Genomic DNA, 20,031 nt, shown 5'->3' on the forward strand with positions numbered 1-20,031 from the left:
GCAGTGGCATTGTAAAACTTGATCAATACAATTCCAGTGATAAAAGCAACGGCATTTTAGACTGCAATACAGAGTTGTCGATGACCGTGATGAAGTGATTAAATGTGCATACATATTAATCTGTAGGAGCTCAATGATATGCTGTGATACATTATTCAACATGAAATGAAAAAGACTTTGGGCTAAAGCAAATTATTTTGTTGATTCTTTAATCAAACTGTCTCAAATAGGTCTTCTATTCAAACTTCAATCGCTCATCATCATCGCTATCACCATCGTTATCATATAACCATCGACAAAAGTTATCAGTTTAAAACAAGGTTTCTTCACTGCTTCGAATGAAATTCGGAAATGTTCTCGTTTATGTTGATTCACTTGGAAATATCTTCTTTTTGATACTCTGTATACAGATAAAATTTTCTTTCGATTCAAAAGGGTGGTTGGATGAAATCGGGAAATGTGATGACTATAGCTGCAAGACAGAAATAAAAGTCATTAGGTATCTTCTTACCCACTGTAGGCATCGAAGCAGAGATTGAATCTGTTGTCGCAACTACCACATAGGAAGTCGCAACAGTCCCCGTCAAGTTTTTTGTGACCGGTGTTTTCAAAGTCTGATAGTTCGAATGAAACTTTCACCCTCCCCTGGATCTGTGATGTGGGAGAAAATATGAAGACACAATCTTACGCGTGAAAAAACTTTGGTTGTAAACCCAAGAAAAAGAATCATTACACAATTCCAAACTGTTATAAACATTACATGTTCAACTCTCGAGCTTCATCATGAAGACGGTTGTTGCGTTTTTTTCTGTTTTTTTTTTTTTTTTTTTTTTTTTTGGGGGGGGGGGGGGGGGTGGGGGGACAAAATTGTTTACTTTTACATTTTAGAGTTATTATTTATAGGTGCGTACGAGGCGAAGGAGAGGGCTGAAGAGTTGGCAGACCCTCCCCCTTCATATAATCTGGTAAATAATTAAAAATATTAATATTCGAGAAATCGTTGTGGGGCGATATTCACCTTATTTCCTTTTTTGCTCCTCGCACGCAAATTCTCAAAAGAAGTGAATATCCTGGCAAAAGATGTCAGCACCGTTAACAAAATTGTGCCTGTATGGCTTTGCAGAATCGACAACCTCTGAATGTCTAAATATTTGATCGTTCAAGTAAAATGTTTCCAAATTAGGAATTACGTGTATAAAGCAGTTGGAGAAAATGAGGCCACGCGTGCCATGAACAACTATGAATTATTTATCATCGTCTGTTCACAACTGGTGATTCATTATCGACTGGAACATTTAGTAGAAACTTTGGAAGCAGGGATCGGAACACTTGATTCTTGCATGACCCTAAATCCGGTTATCAAAGTTTCTTTTATTGAACTTGTACAAACAACTTTGTGCCAGTAGTTCTAGTACCACATTAGTCAATTTGGTTTGTTGTTCCTTTATTTCTTCCCGTTTCTTTCGAGTCTGTTTAATAATCTGTTTCTGTTTGTTTAAGGCGCCTTGGATTAATTCTCATGTGCGAGAAGTTGCAGCCTTTTAACCTGAGAGCGCATGCATGAAAACTGTATTGAGTTAACCCGGATGCGCGATTTGCCCACGAAAAGCCGCATGTGTGTGTCCGAAGACCGTGACGTCTTTTTCAAGCCAGAAAACCCGCAATTAATTTTCAACCCATTGAAAGATTCGTCATACTTGTTTAGCTCCCCCTGCGGCTAAATTAAGTTATTTTATCTTAGCTTGAGTTCGGGTCTAATTAGCACTGTACTCTGTGGCCCGAATTCACAAAGCAAAGTTTGAGCTCAAACTTCCTTTTGTTTCGCCAAACCTCCTTTTGTTCTTTACAAACCAGGTTTGTAAAAAACGCGTAAAACGCGTCATATGACGAACGAAAACCAAGTTTTGTCGACAAACCTCCTTTGTGAATTCAGGCCTGTATGTTTGGAATGGATCATTATGCACAATCAAAACCCCGTTTAAAAGGGTTGTTTACCAATAATAAGACCTCTTTAAAAAATTCAACAAGCTGTTGTGTTGTAAAGAACTGTTAGCATTTTAAACAACGTTTTATCTGTGTATATATAACCGAATGAATATTTTAAAAGTAGATTTTTTTCGGGGAGGTAACTTGGAGGTGTCAATCTAGACACACGGGTTATGGGAGCCCCATTCAAATTTAATTCTCCAGTAATTCATGGAAATAAAGACTAGTGTTTTTTTTTCTCTCTCGCCGGTAAAAACAATTGCGTGCTGGCCATAAAGCCAATGTGTTGATTCATGAATTCCTGTTTGGAGACTATGCTATTCCATTGTCATTTAACTCATAGAGGCAAAACACATTTTACGGAAGTTTCTTAAATATTTTTTTTTCTTTGAACTTGGTATAAAGCCCTCTCCAAAGAAAATATTTTCTCTTGCTCCTGTTCATCTCTTTTCCTCCCTCTCTTCTCTTTCTCTCTCTTTTCTCCCGCTCTTTTGTTTCTTCACTGGCCACCCATTATGGGTGCAGTCTGCCTCCCTATCCGTATTCTGCCCCGTGCCCCCCCCCCCCCTCCCCCCGTACGCTAGTGTTTCTCCGGCTTATTATTATCATTATAATCATCATTATCATATTATTATTATCATTATTTAGATGGGGAGGGTGATGAATAAGGAAAGGAAAGCAATGAATTATAAAAATTCGTTTATAATAGTTTAGAAATTTGGGTTGATTTTACTCTTCCATTCAATAAATCTCATTAAAATGTGAAAACTGCACTCATTATTTTTTCTTCCTCCCTCCCCCAAGTATACTAATGTGTATCCGTTTTTTTGTTTGTTTTGTTAGGTGGGGGTAATGGAAGGAAGGTAACAAATCATTGATTGACATTCGATTAGAAATTTGCGTTAATTTTGCTCACATCACAAACGAAATGTTATTAAGATAAATCAATACTCTTGCACAAGATTCAAGATTACAATTCAAGATACTTTATTTCTCCAATCGTGCAAAATATAAACTAACGTTATCAATTGCTCCTGTTTGTTGTACTTTCATATTACTCATTATCAGCGCCCAAAATACTCGGGGGCGATGAGCAATTCGCCCCCGTGAGCTCCATAATCGCCCCCGTCAGGTTGCCCACGGGGGCGATTGCAAAATTAAAAGTCGCCCCCGTGGAATTATAAAATAAAGATTATCTTTTCTTATATAACTTTAACATAAAATGAGTTTCAATTTTCAAACCTTAAACCAATGAAATGGAACTTAGATGGCGCTTTCTCTCCCATCTCTATGTATTACTGATACAAACAACGGAAGCTCGCAGTGCAGCTAATGCGGCCGTCAGCAGTCGCTATACTGCGCCGGTAGTACCGATGTGCACGCTGACGCCCAATATCTGCTGGAGCTGGAGACGATCGCGCAAGGACTGAAACATGGAGAAGTTTTTCGTTGTGAAAAAAATCCTCTGAAATATGGTTGTTCTAAAAGAACAACAAATAATGTAACTCGACCGATAAATAAATATTGAGAAGAAGATCAGCAAAGATGTTGCAGGGACGTTTCGTTGTACCGTTCTCGAAAAATAATCCTCGTCTGAATTCATTTACCCCCCCCCCCCCCCCCCGTCCGCGCGAAGCGCGGAAGCTTTGACGTTTCATTAAATCAGTAGAGAAAGAAGACGAAAATATGAAAATAATATTTTGCCTTGATTAAGAAAAATTGAAAATTGTATCAGTGTTAAAAAGGGAGAAGGAAAGGGGAGGAAATTAATCAAAACAAACATTGAAGAATCCAATGCAGTGTTCTTTCGTGTTGCATACGAATGAAAGTACATACAAAGGTGAAATAATAAAGTGAAGAGCGATGATTAATCAATTCTTTGACGTTGATTGATTGAATAAAAAATAATGAAACAATATGATCTGAAGGTCATATATCTTCGAATATTAGAAAGTTTCATCCACCATCGTGTTGTTGAACACTATTTGCAATTTAATTTTAATGCGGTGACTTGTCGGTTACGAGCAGAAGGTCATTTCAGGCTTCTATATTCTATAATACTATCAACAGATATCTGGATATAGACACTTCAAGCTACGAGTCAGCAAGTATATCATCATCCCACAGAATTCTACTCGAACACCGCATCAGAATTCTTTTCACCCTTTTTTTCTTCTTCCTCTTTTTTTGGTCCCTTTTAGCTCTTGTTGGCGGGAAAATTGCAACTGATATCCCCCTTCTTTTCTTTACTTCTTATTTAATTTTCCTTCCCTTTATCTCCTCTTCAGTGACTGGTCCCTCAGAAACTAGTGCTAAGCCAGTCACAGAGAATTCATGATTTCAACTGATGCCTGTTAGTGCATTGTACATTTGATTTTTCTTCACATTTCATTTAAAAATCTTTTCATATTTGATAAATATGGTGCATTGGCATATGGGCTATGGTTGGAGCGTTGGATGCGTTGAACAGCGTTGGTGTATTATGTGGATTTATCATATTCATATTCTGAATATTTTCCGCGAATTGAATAATATTGAAAAGGATGCAATTCATGGTTGTACTCGATGATTTTCACTTAACATATTCTCTCTCTCTCTCTCCCTGTCTTGCATAAAGAAAATATGAAAATAATTTTTTGCCTTGATTAAGAAAATTGAAAATTGTATCAGTGTTAAATAGGAAGAAGGAAAAGGGAGGAAATTAATCAAAACAAACATTGAAGAATCCAATTCAGTGTTCTTTCGTGATGCATACGAATGAAAGTACATACAAAGGTGAAATAATAAAGTGAAGAGCGATGATAAATCAATTCTTTGACGTTGATTGATTGAATAAAAAATAATGAAACAATATGGTCTGAAGGTCATATATCTTCGAATATGAGAAAGTTTCATCCACCATCGTGTTGTTGAACACTATTTGCAATTTAATTTTAATGCGGTGACTTGTCGGTTACGAGCAGAAGGTCATGCAAGCACCTACCTCATAATCCGCCCTTCTATTGTTCGAGTTTATAACCATGACAACGAACTCTACCTGTGGTCACGTTCATTGTTCCCCTTACGTAACATAGATGTAGATAGGCCTCAGAAATAACTCAATACGTATAATCATTCTATATACCGGTAGATCTAAAATGCTTTCAAATATTTTGTGTCATTTTTGTTTGTATATACTTTGTCAATATACTTACACACTATTATTGTCAAAATTTGCTAATACTTCCAAACTATTACGTTTTCCCTATCATCTTCTGCTCTAGAATCCTATTATTTATTTATTTTTATTTGTCGGGTCCTTTTCATATTTTTCTTGTCTCTCTCTCTTCAAGATTTCTTCCGTTTTTGTAGGGGTATTTATGCTGTTAATTTTTGTATAAATAAACGAGAAATCGTTATTCTTTCTCTTATAATGTTGTCCACCTTCTTCTATAGATAACCCTTTTGTGCTAAAGTATAATGTCCGATGTATATAACTTCTGTCAATAACATACAATGAACGTATAATTTTATTTTGATGCAACAGTATACAAATAACGCACGTCCCAGAGTGCAATAGCGGTGAATGCAGTACGCGCGAGGTTTCTTTAGATTGGTGCCGCTCTGTGCAACGAGCCGCTTGCGGCGAGTTGACAGTGCGAACCATCTGAAGAAACCGAGCGTACACTGCATTTACGTTTCGCACAATTGGTCAAGAGACGAATCTACATCAGACAGCTGAAATTCCTGGCTTCATTATAAAATCCAAAAGTCAAAACAGGCCTAAATCCAAGGCAAAAGTAAAATAAAAATTTGCTTTTTATGTCTAGTAAGTCCATGCTAGAGCTAAGCTACGCGTACGTTGCGCTGGGGATCTTGGTGGAGCGTACAATATTAGCTACGCGTAGCCTACAATAATTGCAATGCACTCGAGGGAGCGCGTACTACACGTACGCGCGCGCATTGGATCTCCATGGTCACGTGCAATATAACTTTTTGTTGCGCTTTTTCTGCACTCATTTCTGCAAAATCGTGCTTGCATCAAAAATTTGTCAATGTCATGTGACGCGTATTGACCAATCACGATGCTTAAAATACTAGAGCCATTTTATAAAGATTTTTATTTTTATTTAGGAGTACGTCGAATCGTGATCTCATTTAAAGCTTATCTGCCGTAGTTTACAGGAGGGATTAGACCGCTTTGCAAGGTCACTGGACAGGTGGTTATCTCATCAACTCAGCTCTCAGTTAACATAAGAAAAAGAGGATCATGGGGGACCAATGGTCACCGATTAGGCATTGTTTGTTATAAAGAGGGCGCAAGTAGCTACCAGTAGTGCAGTGGGCCTTTAAAACCTTTGTACACGGCATGCGCGGGTACAGCGTACGATGCATGAGCCTTGGCCTTATTCATGGTAACGGGCCTATTATTGAAAAGCTTATATATAGGATTTCCCGGCCAAATTCGTGCCTTTTTTCATTCGAATTCATTTACTTTGCATTTAAGTTAGCGCAGATCGGCTTTGCTATGCTAATTATTATTCAATTTTCCAGTTTTTGTATTTAATTTAGGATTTTGGTCAAAGGGTTTCATAGATCTGTCATTCAATTTAGAAACTGCTCAACTAGCATTCAAATTAATATTCACTTAGCGTAATTTTTATCATTCAAATTAACACCTGTCATTCGTATTCGTAATATTTTTATTCAAGTTAGGAATGTTAGGGGGAAGAATTGCAACAAACTTTTACAGTTTTTAAATAATGCAGTTAAAATGCATGATTTGCCATTGGGGTCTAAGCTGTTATTCCATTTTTTTTAATTTTTAGGACAATGCAGATGGGTGTAGTCAGTCATAAAGTAAAGAAGGGGCGAAATCAAGGGATATGGCATTTCTGCGCGGACATGTTCATATACCCGGGAAAGGTGGGGGTACCCTCAATCGCCCCTTTTTACTACAGACTCGGAATTTTACAAGAGTAATTCACATCGTCTCTTATACCCAGCACACCCCTCTGTTTTTCATAAAGAGTTTCATAATTTACTTGCCCGCCAGCAGATCGATGGCTAAAGACATGGCTAAATAATGAATCATGTTCAAATTATTGACTCTAGTCCCTACCCCAGTCACAATATTGTACCCTTCCTCCATAATTAAGTTATGATGAAATTATGATAAATTTTTGATAAAACATAAGACAAACAACTTCCTTACTTGAACATTTACAAAAATATTGAGACCATCAGGTCCATAGATGGAAGTCGTTTTTTCTTCTTAACAATCAAACTTAAATGCTGAAGTATAAGTGTATAAATGCAAGAAAATGAAATATGATGAAATACACATGAAAAAACAATCTTGAAAGAAAAAGAATGAGCTATAAAAATTGTGTAATAAACGAGAAATGTATGTTGACCATCAATTTAAGTGCACAAAGTGCTAATTTGAATTAGAATGCTAAAAGTACACCGTCGCGTTGTCAGAAAATCGTTCTGCGCCAAATCGAATGACAAAATAGCGAAAGAAGCACATTGTTCATTAATTTGAATGAAACATACGTAGATTCTAACGAAAATTCCATAGATTTTAAAACTAGAAAAGGGAATTTAAACCCGAGATATACCTGATTGCACTAAAACCGTCTAATTTGAACGCAAGACAAATTAATTTGAATTAATTAATTCCAATGAAACCGCTCGCGGAGAGTCTAGTCTGTAGTGCCTGTACTGAATATGACTTGTGCTGTCGATGTACTCTGTGTTGTTGGTACGTGGCCGAGGGCATGTATATTATGTTCACGCTCTCGATTTCTCTGTGCCATCAGGGAGGTGAGACTTTATGCCCTGGTGCCATGGTGTCGCACTGTCGCTCATAATTATCATACTGCCGTCACTGTTTATTGCATAAGACATCTAGAATATTTTGTTTTCTTGTTTTCCTTTAGATGTCTTTCATCGTTTCCTTCTCTAGATCTACATTCCCTAACACTGCACTGCTGTACTCCTTCTTCTTCTTGATTTGATTTTGTTTGGCAATCAGTCACAGTTGACTATTTTTACCACACACTACTTTATGAATTATTTATATACCGGTATATACACAATCATGTACAATTTCATGTCATAAATGACTATTTTTAGGATTCTTTCTCTTTCCATCCCCTTTCCTTCCGCTTATTTTCTTTTTATTCCTTTTTTTATAGACAAAATTCAATAAATTAATAAATTTGGAAAGAGACGACCTAGGCCTAGCAATTTGTACGTACGTACTCCGATTCGGTCTAGTCTAGACGAGCAGTTTCATTGGAATTAATTGAGAAATTCCCCTCGCTGCCGTGTAAATAAAAAATACGCGAGCGGGCCTTGCCCCCCCCCCCCTGCAAAAAAAAATAGAAAGAGAGAGAGAAGGAAGGAGGAGAGAAAGGAAAAGAAAAAAGAGGAAGAAGAACAAAAAAGGGGAAAGAAGGAGATCGGGGGAGGGCGAAAGGGCCTTGCCTCCCAGCTGTTACTCCCCCCCCCCCTCCCCCCAATCAAAAAATAAGAGAGACTGGGAAGGAAAGGGAAAGAAAAAATGAAAAGGGGAGATAAAGGGAAGGAAAAAAGAGGAAGAAGAAAAGAAAAGTATTGGGATATCAGTTGCAATTTTCCCGCCAACAAGTTGCAGTTCGGGGGTGGCCAAATGGCCCTTGCCTCCCCCCCCCCCCACACCCACACAAAAGGAGGAAAGGAAGAAAAATGGGAAAGAGGAGAGCTAAAAGGGAACAAAAAAGAGAAAGAAGAAAAGAAAAGGGTGACAAGGGCGATTAATCCCGCCAATAACGTGTGGATCGGGGGGGGGGGGGCTGAAAGGCCCTTGCCTTCCCCCAGCAAACCCAAAACAGAAAGAAGGAAGGGAAATGAAAGGAAAAGGGGAGAGAAAGGGAAAGAAAAAAAAGAGAAAGAAGAAGGTATAGGGGAGATCAGTAACGATTTTCCTGCCAACAAGGTGTAGATCGGGGGGCACTGGCGTACTAATGGGGGCGGGGGAATGGGGATGACAGATGCCCCCCCCCCCCCAATATAATTCAAACGTGGTTTATTTTTATTTCGATAAAGGTGATTTACAAATGTTGCTGAAATGACAGAGATTCCGAAATTTTTCCTCAATGTTTAATAAACTATACCTTTTTAGGCGTTTGTTGGAAAATGGCAAATTCTTAAAAAAAAAAGAATAGTGACCTGCCTTTGTCACACATAATAAGGTGTCCAAATTTGCTCATCTGACCGTGATTACATTTCTAAAACCCTTGAGCTTCCAGGGGCTCTGGCCCCTGGATTCCACCTAGGGCCTTAAGGCGGGCACCTGGATGCTCACCTGACGGAAATTTAATGCCTGAAACCCCTGAACTTCAGGGGGCTTCGCTCCCTGGACCCCACATCAATTAGTGACCTGCCAGTGTCACAAATAAGGTATCAAGATTGGCTCATCTGACCGTAATTGAATGCCTAAACACCTTGACTTCCGGTGGCCCTGCCCCATGGACCCCACCTAGGGCCCTTTGGGGGACACCTGGATACTGGATACCTTCCTCACATAACCAAACTGTTCAATCTCTCGTTATCATCCGGAATAGTTCCAGAGTCTTTTAAGACTTCTCTGCTTCTTCCCCTCCTAAAGAAGCCGAGTCTCGACACGAATGGACTTAAGAACTACAGGCCCATCGCAAACCTGCCATTCCTTGGGAAGGTTTTGGAACGTATTGTGTCACTACAGCTGAAAGCCCACATTGACAATCTCGGTTTGTTTCCAATCCACCAATCTGCCTATCGGAATCATCATTCTACTGAGACTGCAACTGTCAAGGTCCTAAATGACCTACTTCTAGCTGTAGATAAGGGTAATGAAGCTGTCCTCATCTTGCTTGATTACACTGCCGCATTTGACACTATCAACCACGACCTGTTACTCCATCGCTTAGAGAACGACTTCTCCATCACCGGCACCGTACTTCAATGGATTCGCTCCTATCTCATGCACCGAACTCAGAAGGTGATCATCAATGACACCAACTCGGAATCATTTCCCCTCATCTGCGGCGTTCCTCAGGGTTCCGTGGTCGGCCCCCTCCTGTTTATTCTTTACACCAGCCCTCTCTCAAATGTTATTAACCTTCATCAGAATATTCAACACACTATGTATGCAGACGACACCCAGATTTATGTAACTCTTCACCCAAACAGCAGGACAGTAGCCGCAAACAAACTCACCAGTTGCCTCAATGAAATCAAAACCTGGTCTTTTCAAAACTGTCTCTGCCTTAATGATTCAAAATCTGAAATGATTCATATTACTTCTAAATTTCGGAACTCAGACCCCTTTCCTGATCTTGTTATGAGTGATGGCTCTCTCAGTTGTTGTGCTTCTGTGCGTGACCTTGGTTTAAATATTGACAGCAATCTTACTTTCAAACAACACATTAGTAATATTTGTAAGTCTGCTTCCTTTGGTATATATAAGATCAGTAGAATCAGGAGGCTACTTGACCGACCCACAACTTCAAAATTAGTCCATGCTTTTGTCTCGACCCATATCGATTACTGTAATTCTTCTCTTTCTGGCCTCCCTCAGTCACATCTAGTCCCACTTCAAAGGGTACAGAATAGCGCTGCTCGGCTTGTGACTCTCTCGCGTAAATCAGAGCACATAACTCCAATATTGAACTCACTACATTGGCTTAAAATTCACCACCGCATATCCTTCAAAATTCTTCTCCTGTGCTACAAAGCTATCAATGGCTTAGCCCCCTCTTACCTTTCCGATCTCATATCCTTACGTTCCCGTACGTCGTCACGAACACTTCGTTCATCTTCCACATTACTGTTAACACCTGGACCCCGCACTAACACCCGGTATGGTGACCGCGCCTTTTCAGTTATTGCCCCCGCTCTCTGGAACAAACTGCCCGCCTTTATTCACTGCGCCCCCTCTGTATCTCAATTCAAATCTCTACTCAAAACCTATCTTTTCAAATTGTAAATTGCAGTTGTGCGTCGGTCAATGGAGGTGCGCACCATATTTGTCTTTATTTAGTTGATTGCCACTGTTTTTCTTACCTTATCTATGTTACTTTTGTATTTTTGCTTTTTCTTCTAATTTAATTCTACGGGTTATAGTCTTCTCTTAATCAGAACACTGTGCGCTTAGAAACATCAGTATTAAGCGCCTAATAAATGTTATGTATTATTATTATTATTATTATTACTAGTCTGACGGTAATTTAATGCCTGAAACCCCTGAGCTTTAGGGGGCTAGGCTCCCTGGACCCCACGCCAATTTGTGACCTGCCAGTGTCACAAATAAAAGTATGAAAATATGCTCATCTGACCTTAATTTATTGCCCCATACCCCTGAGCTTCCGGGGGCTTCGCCCCCTGGACCCCACGCAGATTCGTGACCTGTTAGTGTCACAAATAAGGTATCAACATATGCTCATCTCACTGTAATTAAATGCCTATACCCCCTAAGCTTCTGGGGCTCCACCCCCTGGACCCCACGGCAATTCTCGACCTGCCCGTGTCACAAATAAGGTATCAAAATGTGCTCATCAGACCGTAATTAAATGCCCGAAATCTCTGAGCTTCCTGGATCACTAGCCCCTGCTCAATCTTTTTTTTTTTATACAACTTGTGATATATATATATATATATATATTGACGTGTTTTTGTTTTGTTTGTTTTCAAATAATCCAAAGTTTATTTTATACTCTAATACTGCTTTTGTAAAACTCATTACACATGTTGAGACATGTTCTGTTTTGTTTGTTTTAAAATATATAAACTGTTCCTAATGGACATCAAGCTGCTATTGTCTTTTACTTACAAAGCTCATTAGAATTAGAATTGGTGACGTTCCTTCGAAGGAAATTTGGTATTTGAAGGGGAATAAAAGCAAGAAGAGGTTAAAGACTATCAACCCTCGTCTACCCAGGATAAAGTCTGTAACAGACAGTGTCCCGGGGAAGGGGGTGCCACACTCCCTTCAAGAAATTTGTATAAGGGATGCGATGATTATCATGATTGTTTGCACTTTAGAGAAAGTGTTAGGGAGAGAGAAGCGAGCCAAGTTGATCAATGGACAATATGTTTTTTTGTATAATTATAATTGTATTAGTAGTGGTAGTAATAGTAGTAGTTGCAGTATTTTCATTATCATTACTTTTAGTAGTAGTGGTATTTTCATTATTATTATCATCATCATCATCATCATCATAATCAACATTTTTATTTTCGTGAACATCATCATGATCATCATATACATGATAACTACAAATAATCATAATATCACTATTATTTTCCTTCTTCTTCCTCCTCTTCATTTTTTCCTTGCGTTTAATATATTTCCTTCTCAGTCTTACTTTCTTGTTTTTCTTGTTTTTTTCTGTGACGGAACTCAAACTTGTAATCTCGTATTGAGCGAGAGCTGTTTTAGTATGAAAGTCGCAGACCTAAGTAGTAGGAATGGTAGGGAAGTTCTACTAGGTCCATGGTTCTACCAAGGGTGCTTAGACATCCTTCCTCCTTGGTTCTATGTTTGCCTAATCGTCTTCCAACGTAAACCATAATACACACGTATAAATAAGTAACGCATGGAAGAAATGTAATAGATACTTTTCAATAAACTGTAAGTATACTCCATATTCGGGGGCAGATCAGGAATGCCATTTTGTTCAGAGCAAGAACTACCATAATAGTTTCACCTTGATCTTACTGTAAGCTTAGCAAGTCACTCTGCAAAAGTCTAGTTCATCTGTTATTGTTAACATTGTCCAGACAAGACGAGTTTTGCTGAGACTAGATGCAGAATGTATGGTATTGTTTTTATACATATACTACTCATATTCATAATATTCATATTTCATATATTATAGATGAAAAATATCTGTTTGATTAACGTTTTCGTATGATTTATGACAATTGCAAATTACATATTCTGAAAGTGGGCAATTTCAAAAAGTAAAGTAAGGATGGGAATCAAAAGTTCACGATGAGGTCACAACGTTTCGGACATCAGGATGAATAAAGAGAGAGAGAGAGAAAGAGAGAGAGGGGGGGGGTTGAAGAAACAGTATTGTAATGCATATCGTATATATTTGGTAAGTCCCTATAAGTGAATAGAGAAGCAACGGCCCTAACGAAAACAACTACATGGCAATTTGTGTATGAAATATAGGCCTATATATATGACACATACATTTCAGGACACATTTTTGGGAGGAAACCGTTGTCAAAAGTTAAAGTTTTGGAAACGAAGCAAATTAAATTATCTTAATTAGTCAAGTGTTGCGTAACTGAAGTTACATGTCGGCTGATACATATATGTACATGTAGATATTTATGAGTGAAAACAATATGACTATATCCTAGTTGCATTGTACGAATTACCACTTTCGAACTTGTCAACATACAAATATGTGAGAGTAGTAGCACAAATAATTATATTCTTACCTGTAGTACAAATCCAGCAAGTATTATGCTCCTGATTAGTGCGTAAATCCCCATCATGTTAGTGAACAAGTGTGGTAACACTTGTTGAAGCTTATGATCGTGAGAGAGAGAGAGAGATTTGTGTTTTCACGCAGATATGGTCTACTATAGCTGCACTGCCGTGGAAGTATATCACGTGTCCAAGTAGAGCAGAGCGAGCGAAGCGGACGGAGCATTATACGGCGTGGGGTCCAGGCAGGTACGGCGGAGCGTCTTTCAAAGTGGGGGTAGGGGGGGGGGGTCCAACAAAATGGCACTTTCTTGAAAAAGAGCCAACGACAAAGGGAAATCTCAAAGCGAGAATATACAATGTTAAGACATTTGTTTATACCCCTACATGGTGATTACATTATCAGATATGATTTTAAAGGTTGTTTCTCTCTTTACATGGTCCAAGATACTGCTTATTAGCATCATACTTTTGCAGGTGGTGTGATTGGGTTAATATTTATTTGCGCGCGAAGTGAGCGAGCAACAGTTTTAAGATTTGAGAAGTACAACCCTGATGGGGTTTTCAGCACAATCTAATCATGGAAACATATATACACCGGTTTAAAATTGCGAGCAAGATTTGGGTGAAATCACAGAAAAAGCTTTATATTAGGAGCACGTATCGAAAGGGGAAAAGACACTTATGAAATTATAAGAAAAGAAAAAGAGCACATGTCAAAGTAAAAAAGAGAATTATCAGAGGTGAAAATGGAGCACTTCTAGCACCTGGAAGTGGACTCTCTAGATGAAGAAAGGCACTTATGACAGGACAAAAGGGCAATTTTAGAAGGAAAATGGCACTAAATAAAAATGATAACGGGTTGGTGTCTAAATAATATGGGCACTTACTACAAAGTTAGAGGGGGAACCTCTTATATTTAAATATGGGCTCTCATTGGAGATTAAAAGGGGTACCAATAAACATGAAAAGAGGGCATACAAAGGGAAAGAGGCTTTTGTCAAAATATAACGGAAACCTCTCAGATTTGAAAAGAGGCAATTATAAGAGATGAAGGGGCACTTATCAGAGATGGTAAGGGGCACTTCTTGTACCTGAAAAGAGACAATTACCTGAGCCGAATACGGGCACTTGTGAGAATGGAAAAGGGCACTTATTACAAAGGTTAATTGGCATATGTCGAAAGAAAAGGGGCACCAATTAGATTTTAATAGAGGCATCTATCAGAGGTGTCAGAAGAGGCATTTATCAAAAGGGAAAAGGGCTCTTATTGAAAAAGAAAAGGAGCATTAATCGGAAGGAAAAGGGTACATATTAGAAAGAACAAGGGTGCACATGTACAAATAAAAGGGGACACTTATCAGAGGTGAGAAGTGAAATTCATCAAAGACGAAAAATGGCACTAATCAGATAGGGAAGGGGTTCTTATTACACGGGTTTTCGGAACTCAAAACGTATCGATCTTCTGCCATTTGTCAAACCAGTTTTGCAGCAAAATCAGTTGATATGAGGAGTCATTATTTTTGTTTCAGTGATACGTAACTTTACTTTGACGTTTTTTTTCGATAGCCGGGCTAGCCAGCCTTTTTCAATAGGTGTTTATTGATTTCATGAACAGTCGCTACGACTGTTCATCCATTTCACTCCAAAAATAAAAATCATTAAAAGAAAATCAAGGTTAATATACATTAGATTAATGTGCGTCAATTTTGGCGCCAATTTTTAAGAAAATTTTGAAAAAGTGATCTTTTAATACATTTTCGGCGTCCCGGGTCAAAAGTGGCGCTCTCCCTCTCACGGAGGGCAAAAATAATGGCGGTGGCCAGGGGACGAATTTTTCACTGAAGCTATCGATTTTCGATATAAAAACCATACTAGAAACCCTTATGGAGGATGAATTTCGTATTCATAACAAAAACCGTATCAGTTTCACCAATACCAATTGTTATTGATTTTTTCTATGAAACTGTTAATTTGGTGCCCCTCTAAAAATTGGGGCTCGGGTCCCACCCCCTCCCCCGCAGTTACGCTACTGAATGTTACGTCACTAAACAACACCACATCACACTCGGATTATATGAAGGATGGAGAACTTTGATATGACATATAGGCCTTCAAAGTAATTTAAGTTACAACACAACACATCTAAGATTTAGTCACTGTCAAATAAAGCGCTTATTATAAGTAAAATGGACGGTATTTAAACGTTTTTCGATATTTTGGAATGTTTTCCATCATATTCAAGCGAGTCAAAATATTAAATGCACAAAAATGACATTAAGCTAGATAGCCATAACCAGGGCTCAAATTAATTTTTTGTCCACGGGGGCTCTTTCCCCCCCCCCCCCCCCCCCAAATAAGAGCCCCGTGAGCCTTCTCACGGGGGCTCTTATTTTAATACAAATTTCCATTGAATTGGTACCCATAAAACTCCTAAATTCTTTGGTATTTTATCATTATCATTTATTTAAATCGGCATTTTCCTTCTTAGAAATTTACTTGTTACATAGCTGTATACTTTTATCCCCGTGATCACTGGCGGATCCAGGGGGAGAAAAAAAGAAGGAAAAAAAAAGGGGAAAGATTTTTTTTTTGCTGTTGAAAAAAAAGTGTTCCCATCCCACTTGTATCACAGAGAAACAACAGTTTAAGTTAAGTCTAACGTTAACGTTAAATTTGATATTAAAATATAGAGTATAGCCCTTGGCTTTATGACTAATTTAGGTCGTAACTGTTACTGTTTGAAAATCTAAAGTAAAATTAGACGGTTTTCATGGTTATAGACCAAGTAATTGAGAAAAAAAGTTTACCCGTCACTGAGACCAGGTCAATCAATCTTCTAGATCCATTATTAGGGTCTAACGTTAGTAGATATAATGTAGATGCAGGCGCGGATCCAGCAGGGGTGAGCGGGTCTTGCCCCCCCCCCCTTCCGCAAAAGAGAGAGAGAGAGAGAGAGAGAGAGAGAGAGAGAAGGAAAAGAAGGGAAAGAGGAGAGAAAGGGAAAGAAAGAAGAGGAAGAAGAAAAGAAAAGGAGGAAGAAGGAGATCGCGGGGGGGGGTGCGAAAGGGCCTTGCCTCCCAGGCTGTTGCCTCCCCCCGCCCCCGCTAAAAAAAAAAAAAAGAGAGAAGGAAGGAAAAGGAAAAAAGGAGAGCTAAAAGGAACCAAAAAGAAGAAGAAAAAAAAAAGGGTGAAAAGAATTTCGATGCGGTGTTCGAGTACAATTCTGTGAGATGATGATATACTTTCTCGTAGCTTGATGTGACGAGGTGTCTCTATCCAGATATCTGTTGATAGTATTATAGAATATAGAAGCCTGAAATGACCTTCTGCTCGTAACCGACAAGTCACCGCATTGAAATTAAATTGCAAATAGTGTTCAACAACACGATGGTGGATGAAACTTTCCAATATTCGAAGATATATGACCTTCAGACCATATTGTTTCATTATTTTTTATTCAATCAATCAACGTCAAAGAATTGATATATCATCGCTCTTTAATTTATTATTTCACCTTTTAATGTACTTGCATTCTTATGAATCAAGAAAGAACACTGAATTGGATTCTTCAATGTTTGTTTTGATTAATTTCCTCCCCTTTCCTTCTCCCTGTTTAATACTGATAAAATTTCAATTTTTCTTAATCAAGGCAAAATATTATTTTCATATTTTCTTTATGCAAGACAGGAAGAGAGAGAGAGAGAGAGAGAATATGTTAAGTGAGAATTATCGAGTACAACTATGAATTGCATCTTTTTCAATATTATTCAATTCGCTGAAAATATTCAGAATATGAATATGATAAATCCCCATAATACACCAACGCTGTTCAACGCATCCAACGCTCCAACCATACCCCATACGCCAATGCACCGTATTTATCAATATGAAAAGATTTTTAAATGAAATTTGAAGAAAAATCAAATTTACAATGCACTGACAGGCATCAGTTGAAATCATGAATTCTCTGTGACTTGCTTAGCACTAGTTTCTGAGAGACCAGTCACTAGAAAATAAAGGGAAGGAAAATTGAGAAAGAAGTAAATAAAAGAAGGGTGATATCAGTTGCAATTTTCCCGCCAACGCCTTTGCCTCCCCCGCCCCCGCAAAAAAAAAGAGAGAAGGAAAGAAAATGAAAAAAGGAGAGCTAAAAGGGACCAAAAGAGAGGAAGAAGAAAAAAAAAGGGTAAAAAGAAGGAGAGATAGAAAACCTAAAAGAGAGAGAAGGAAGGGAAAGGAAAGGGAAAGAGGAGAGAAAGGGAAAGAAAAAAAAGGGAAAGAAAAAACGTAGGGGAGATCAGTTGCCAACAAAGTGTAAACCAGGGGGGGGGGCACTGGCATACTGATTGGGGAGGGGGCTCGGGGGAAATAAAATTCAAACGTGGTTTATTTCTAATTCCATAACGGTGGTTTACACATAATGCTGAAATGACATAATTTTCCGAGATTTTTTAGTAAATTATTCTTTTTTATGCGTTTGTTGTAAAATAACAAATTCCTAAATTTACAGCCAGGCAAGAAATATACTTCTTGAGATGCCTAGGGGCCTACACGTCAGGGGCCGCGGAACGGCGGGGATAGGGAGCCTGGAGGTCCCTCCCCCCCCCCTCCACTTTTTTGAAATAGTATATAAAGAGAAATGGAAAGAAAGAGACCAAGTAAGAAAAAATAGTTAACTGCCAGTGTCACAACAAAATAAGGTATTAACCGTAATTAAACGCCTAAAATCCCTGAGCTTCCGGGGCTCTGGCCCTGGACCCAACCGAGGTCCCTAAGGCGGGCCCCTTGATACTCAGCTGACCGTAATTTAGTTCCTAAAACCCTTGAGCCGAGTCGAGAACGGTACAGCGAATCGTCTTCTTTCTCTAATGATTTAATAAAACATCAAAGCTTTCGCGCATCGCGCGGGAGGGGGGGGGGGTAAAACCGAATTCAGACAAGAATTAAGAATCGAGAATGGTACAACGAATCGTCTTCTTTTAATGATTTAATGAAACGTCAAAGCTTCCGCGCTTCGCGCGGACGAGGGGGGGGGGGTAAATGAATTCAGACGAGTATTATTTTCGAAAACGGTACAACGAAACGTCTTATTTCTCTAATAATTCAATGGAACGTCAAAGCTTCCGCATATCGCGCTCGAGGGGGAAACTGAATTCAGACGAAGTTTATGAGTCGAGAATGGGCAACGAATCGCCTTCTTTCTCTAATGATTTAATGAAACGTAAAAGATTCCGCGCTTCGTGCAAGAGGGCGGGGGGGGGATGAATTCAGACAAGGATTATTTTCGAGAACGGGCAACGTATCGCCTTCTTTTACTAATGATTTAATGAAACGTCAAAGCTTCGGCGCTTTGCGGAGGAGGGAGTGGGAAAATCGCCCCTCCCTGCACCCCCATTACGTCAATGCTGGTCACCATTACGTACCAATATTTGGCTCGCATAATTTCAAATTTGCCCCCCCCCCCCCAAGAAATCCTGGATCCGCGCCTGCCCGTGATGACATTCTCTCCTTTTCTTCCCGTTCTGCACATAATGTCTTTACTTTTAATCTTTACCATATCCTTCCAAAACACAGGGGCGGATCTAGCTTTTTGCTAAGGGTGGGGGGGGGGGTAAACCAAATACGATGTGGAGCATCGTCCATTAGCCGCATAGCGGCGAGGCGATTTTTGTTGTTGCTATTTTGAACCCTCGTAAGTGATGTTTTCCTGGCATCTACTAACATGCGGAGCATCCTCCACGAGCCGCGAAGCGGCGAGGCGATTTTGGGGTGCTATTTTGAACCCCCGTTAGTGATGTTTTCCTGGCATCTACTGAAATCTACTACTACTGTGTAGGTCTGGACACATGATAGCATTTTTCTATGCACATCACATTTTCACTTGGCAGCGCCAAGGGGGATCGGGGGATTAAACCCTCTAAACCGCCTAGATCCGGCCCTGCAACATCTTTGCTGATCTTCTTCTCAATATTGATTAATTGGTCGAGTTACATTATTTGCTGGTCTTTTAGAACAACCAGATTTCAGAGGATTCACACTTTTCACAACGAAAAACTTATCCATGTTTCAGTCCTTGCGCGATCGTCTCCAGCTCCAGCAGATATTGGGCGTCAGCGTGCACACCGGTACTACCGGCGCAGTATGACGGCCGCATTAGCTGTGCACTGCGAGCTTCCGTTGTTTGTATCGGTAATACTCATAGAGATGGGAGGGAAAGCGCCATCTAAGTTCCATTTCATTGGTTTAAGGATTGAAAATTGATACTCAATATTGTGTTTAAGTTATATAAGAAAAGATAATCTTTTTTTTATAATTCCACGGGGGCGATTTTTTATTTTGCAATCGCCCCCGAGGGCAACCTGACGGGGGCGATTATGGAGCTCACGAGGGCGAATCGCCCATCGCCCCGTGTATTTTGAGCGCTGATTGTAACGAGTAAACTAGTGTATTGTATAAACTGGGATCCTTTCAATACACAAATAATCTTCAAACCATTGCAAGGCTAACCCACGTATTCCGCATGTGACATTCTTTGGAGAACTATGCTGTGTTTTATAGCATCAGATGCCTTTAGAAAGTCAATAAACATA

General features: G+C 39.2%; 1 protein-coding gene across 1 annotated transcript in view; it reads right to left on the reverse strand.

Annotated features, from left to right (window-relative positions):
- Nucleotides 1-507: 507 nt before the first annotated feature.
- The window catches only part of LOC585484 (fibropellin-1), a 35,246-nt gene continuing 15,722 nt past the window's right edge, over nucleotides 508-20,031 (reverse strand). Inside the window, exon 10 of the mRNA XM_030999956.1 lies at nucleotides 508-651. Coding sequence (XP_030855816.1) covers nucleotides 508-651 — 144 coding nt within the window. The remainder of the gene's footprint in view (nucleotides 652-20,031) is intronic.

Source organism: Strongylocentrotus purpuratus, unplaced genomic scaffold, assembly GCF_000002235.5.
Source record: "Strongylocentrotus purpuratus isolate Spur 01 unplaced genomic scaffold, Spur_5.0 spur5_scaffold_6, whole genome shotgun sequence".
Classification (NCBI taxonomy): Eukaryota; Metazoa; Echinodermata; class Echinoidea; order Camarodonta; family Strongylocentrotidae; genus Strongylocentrotus; species Strongylocentrotus purpuratus.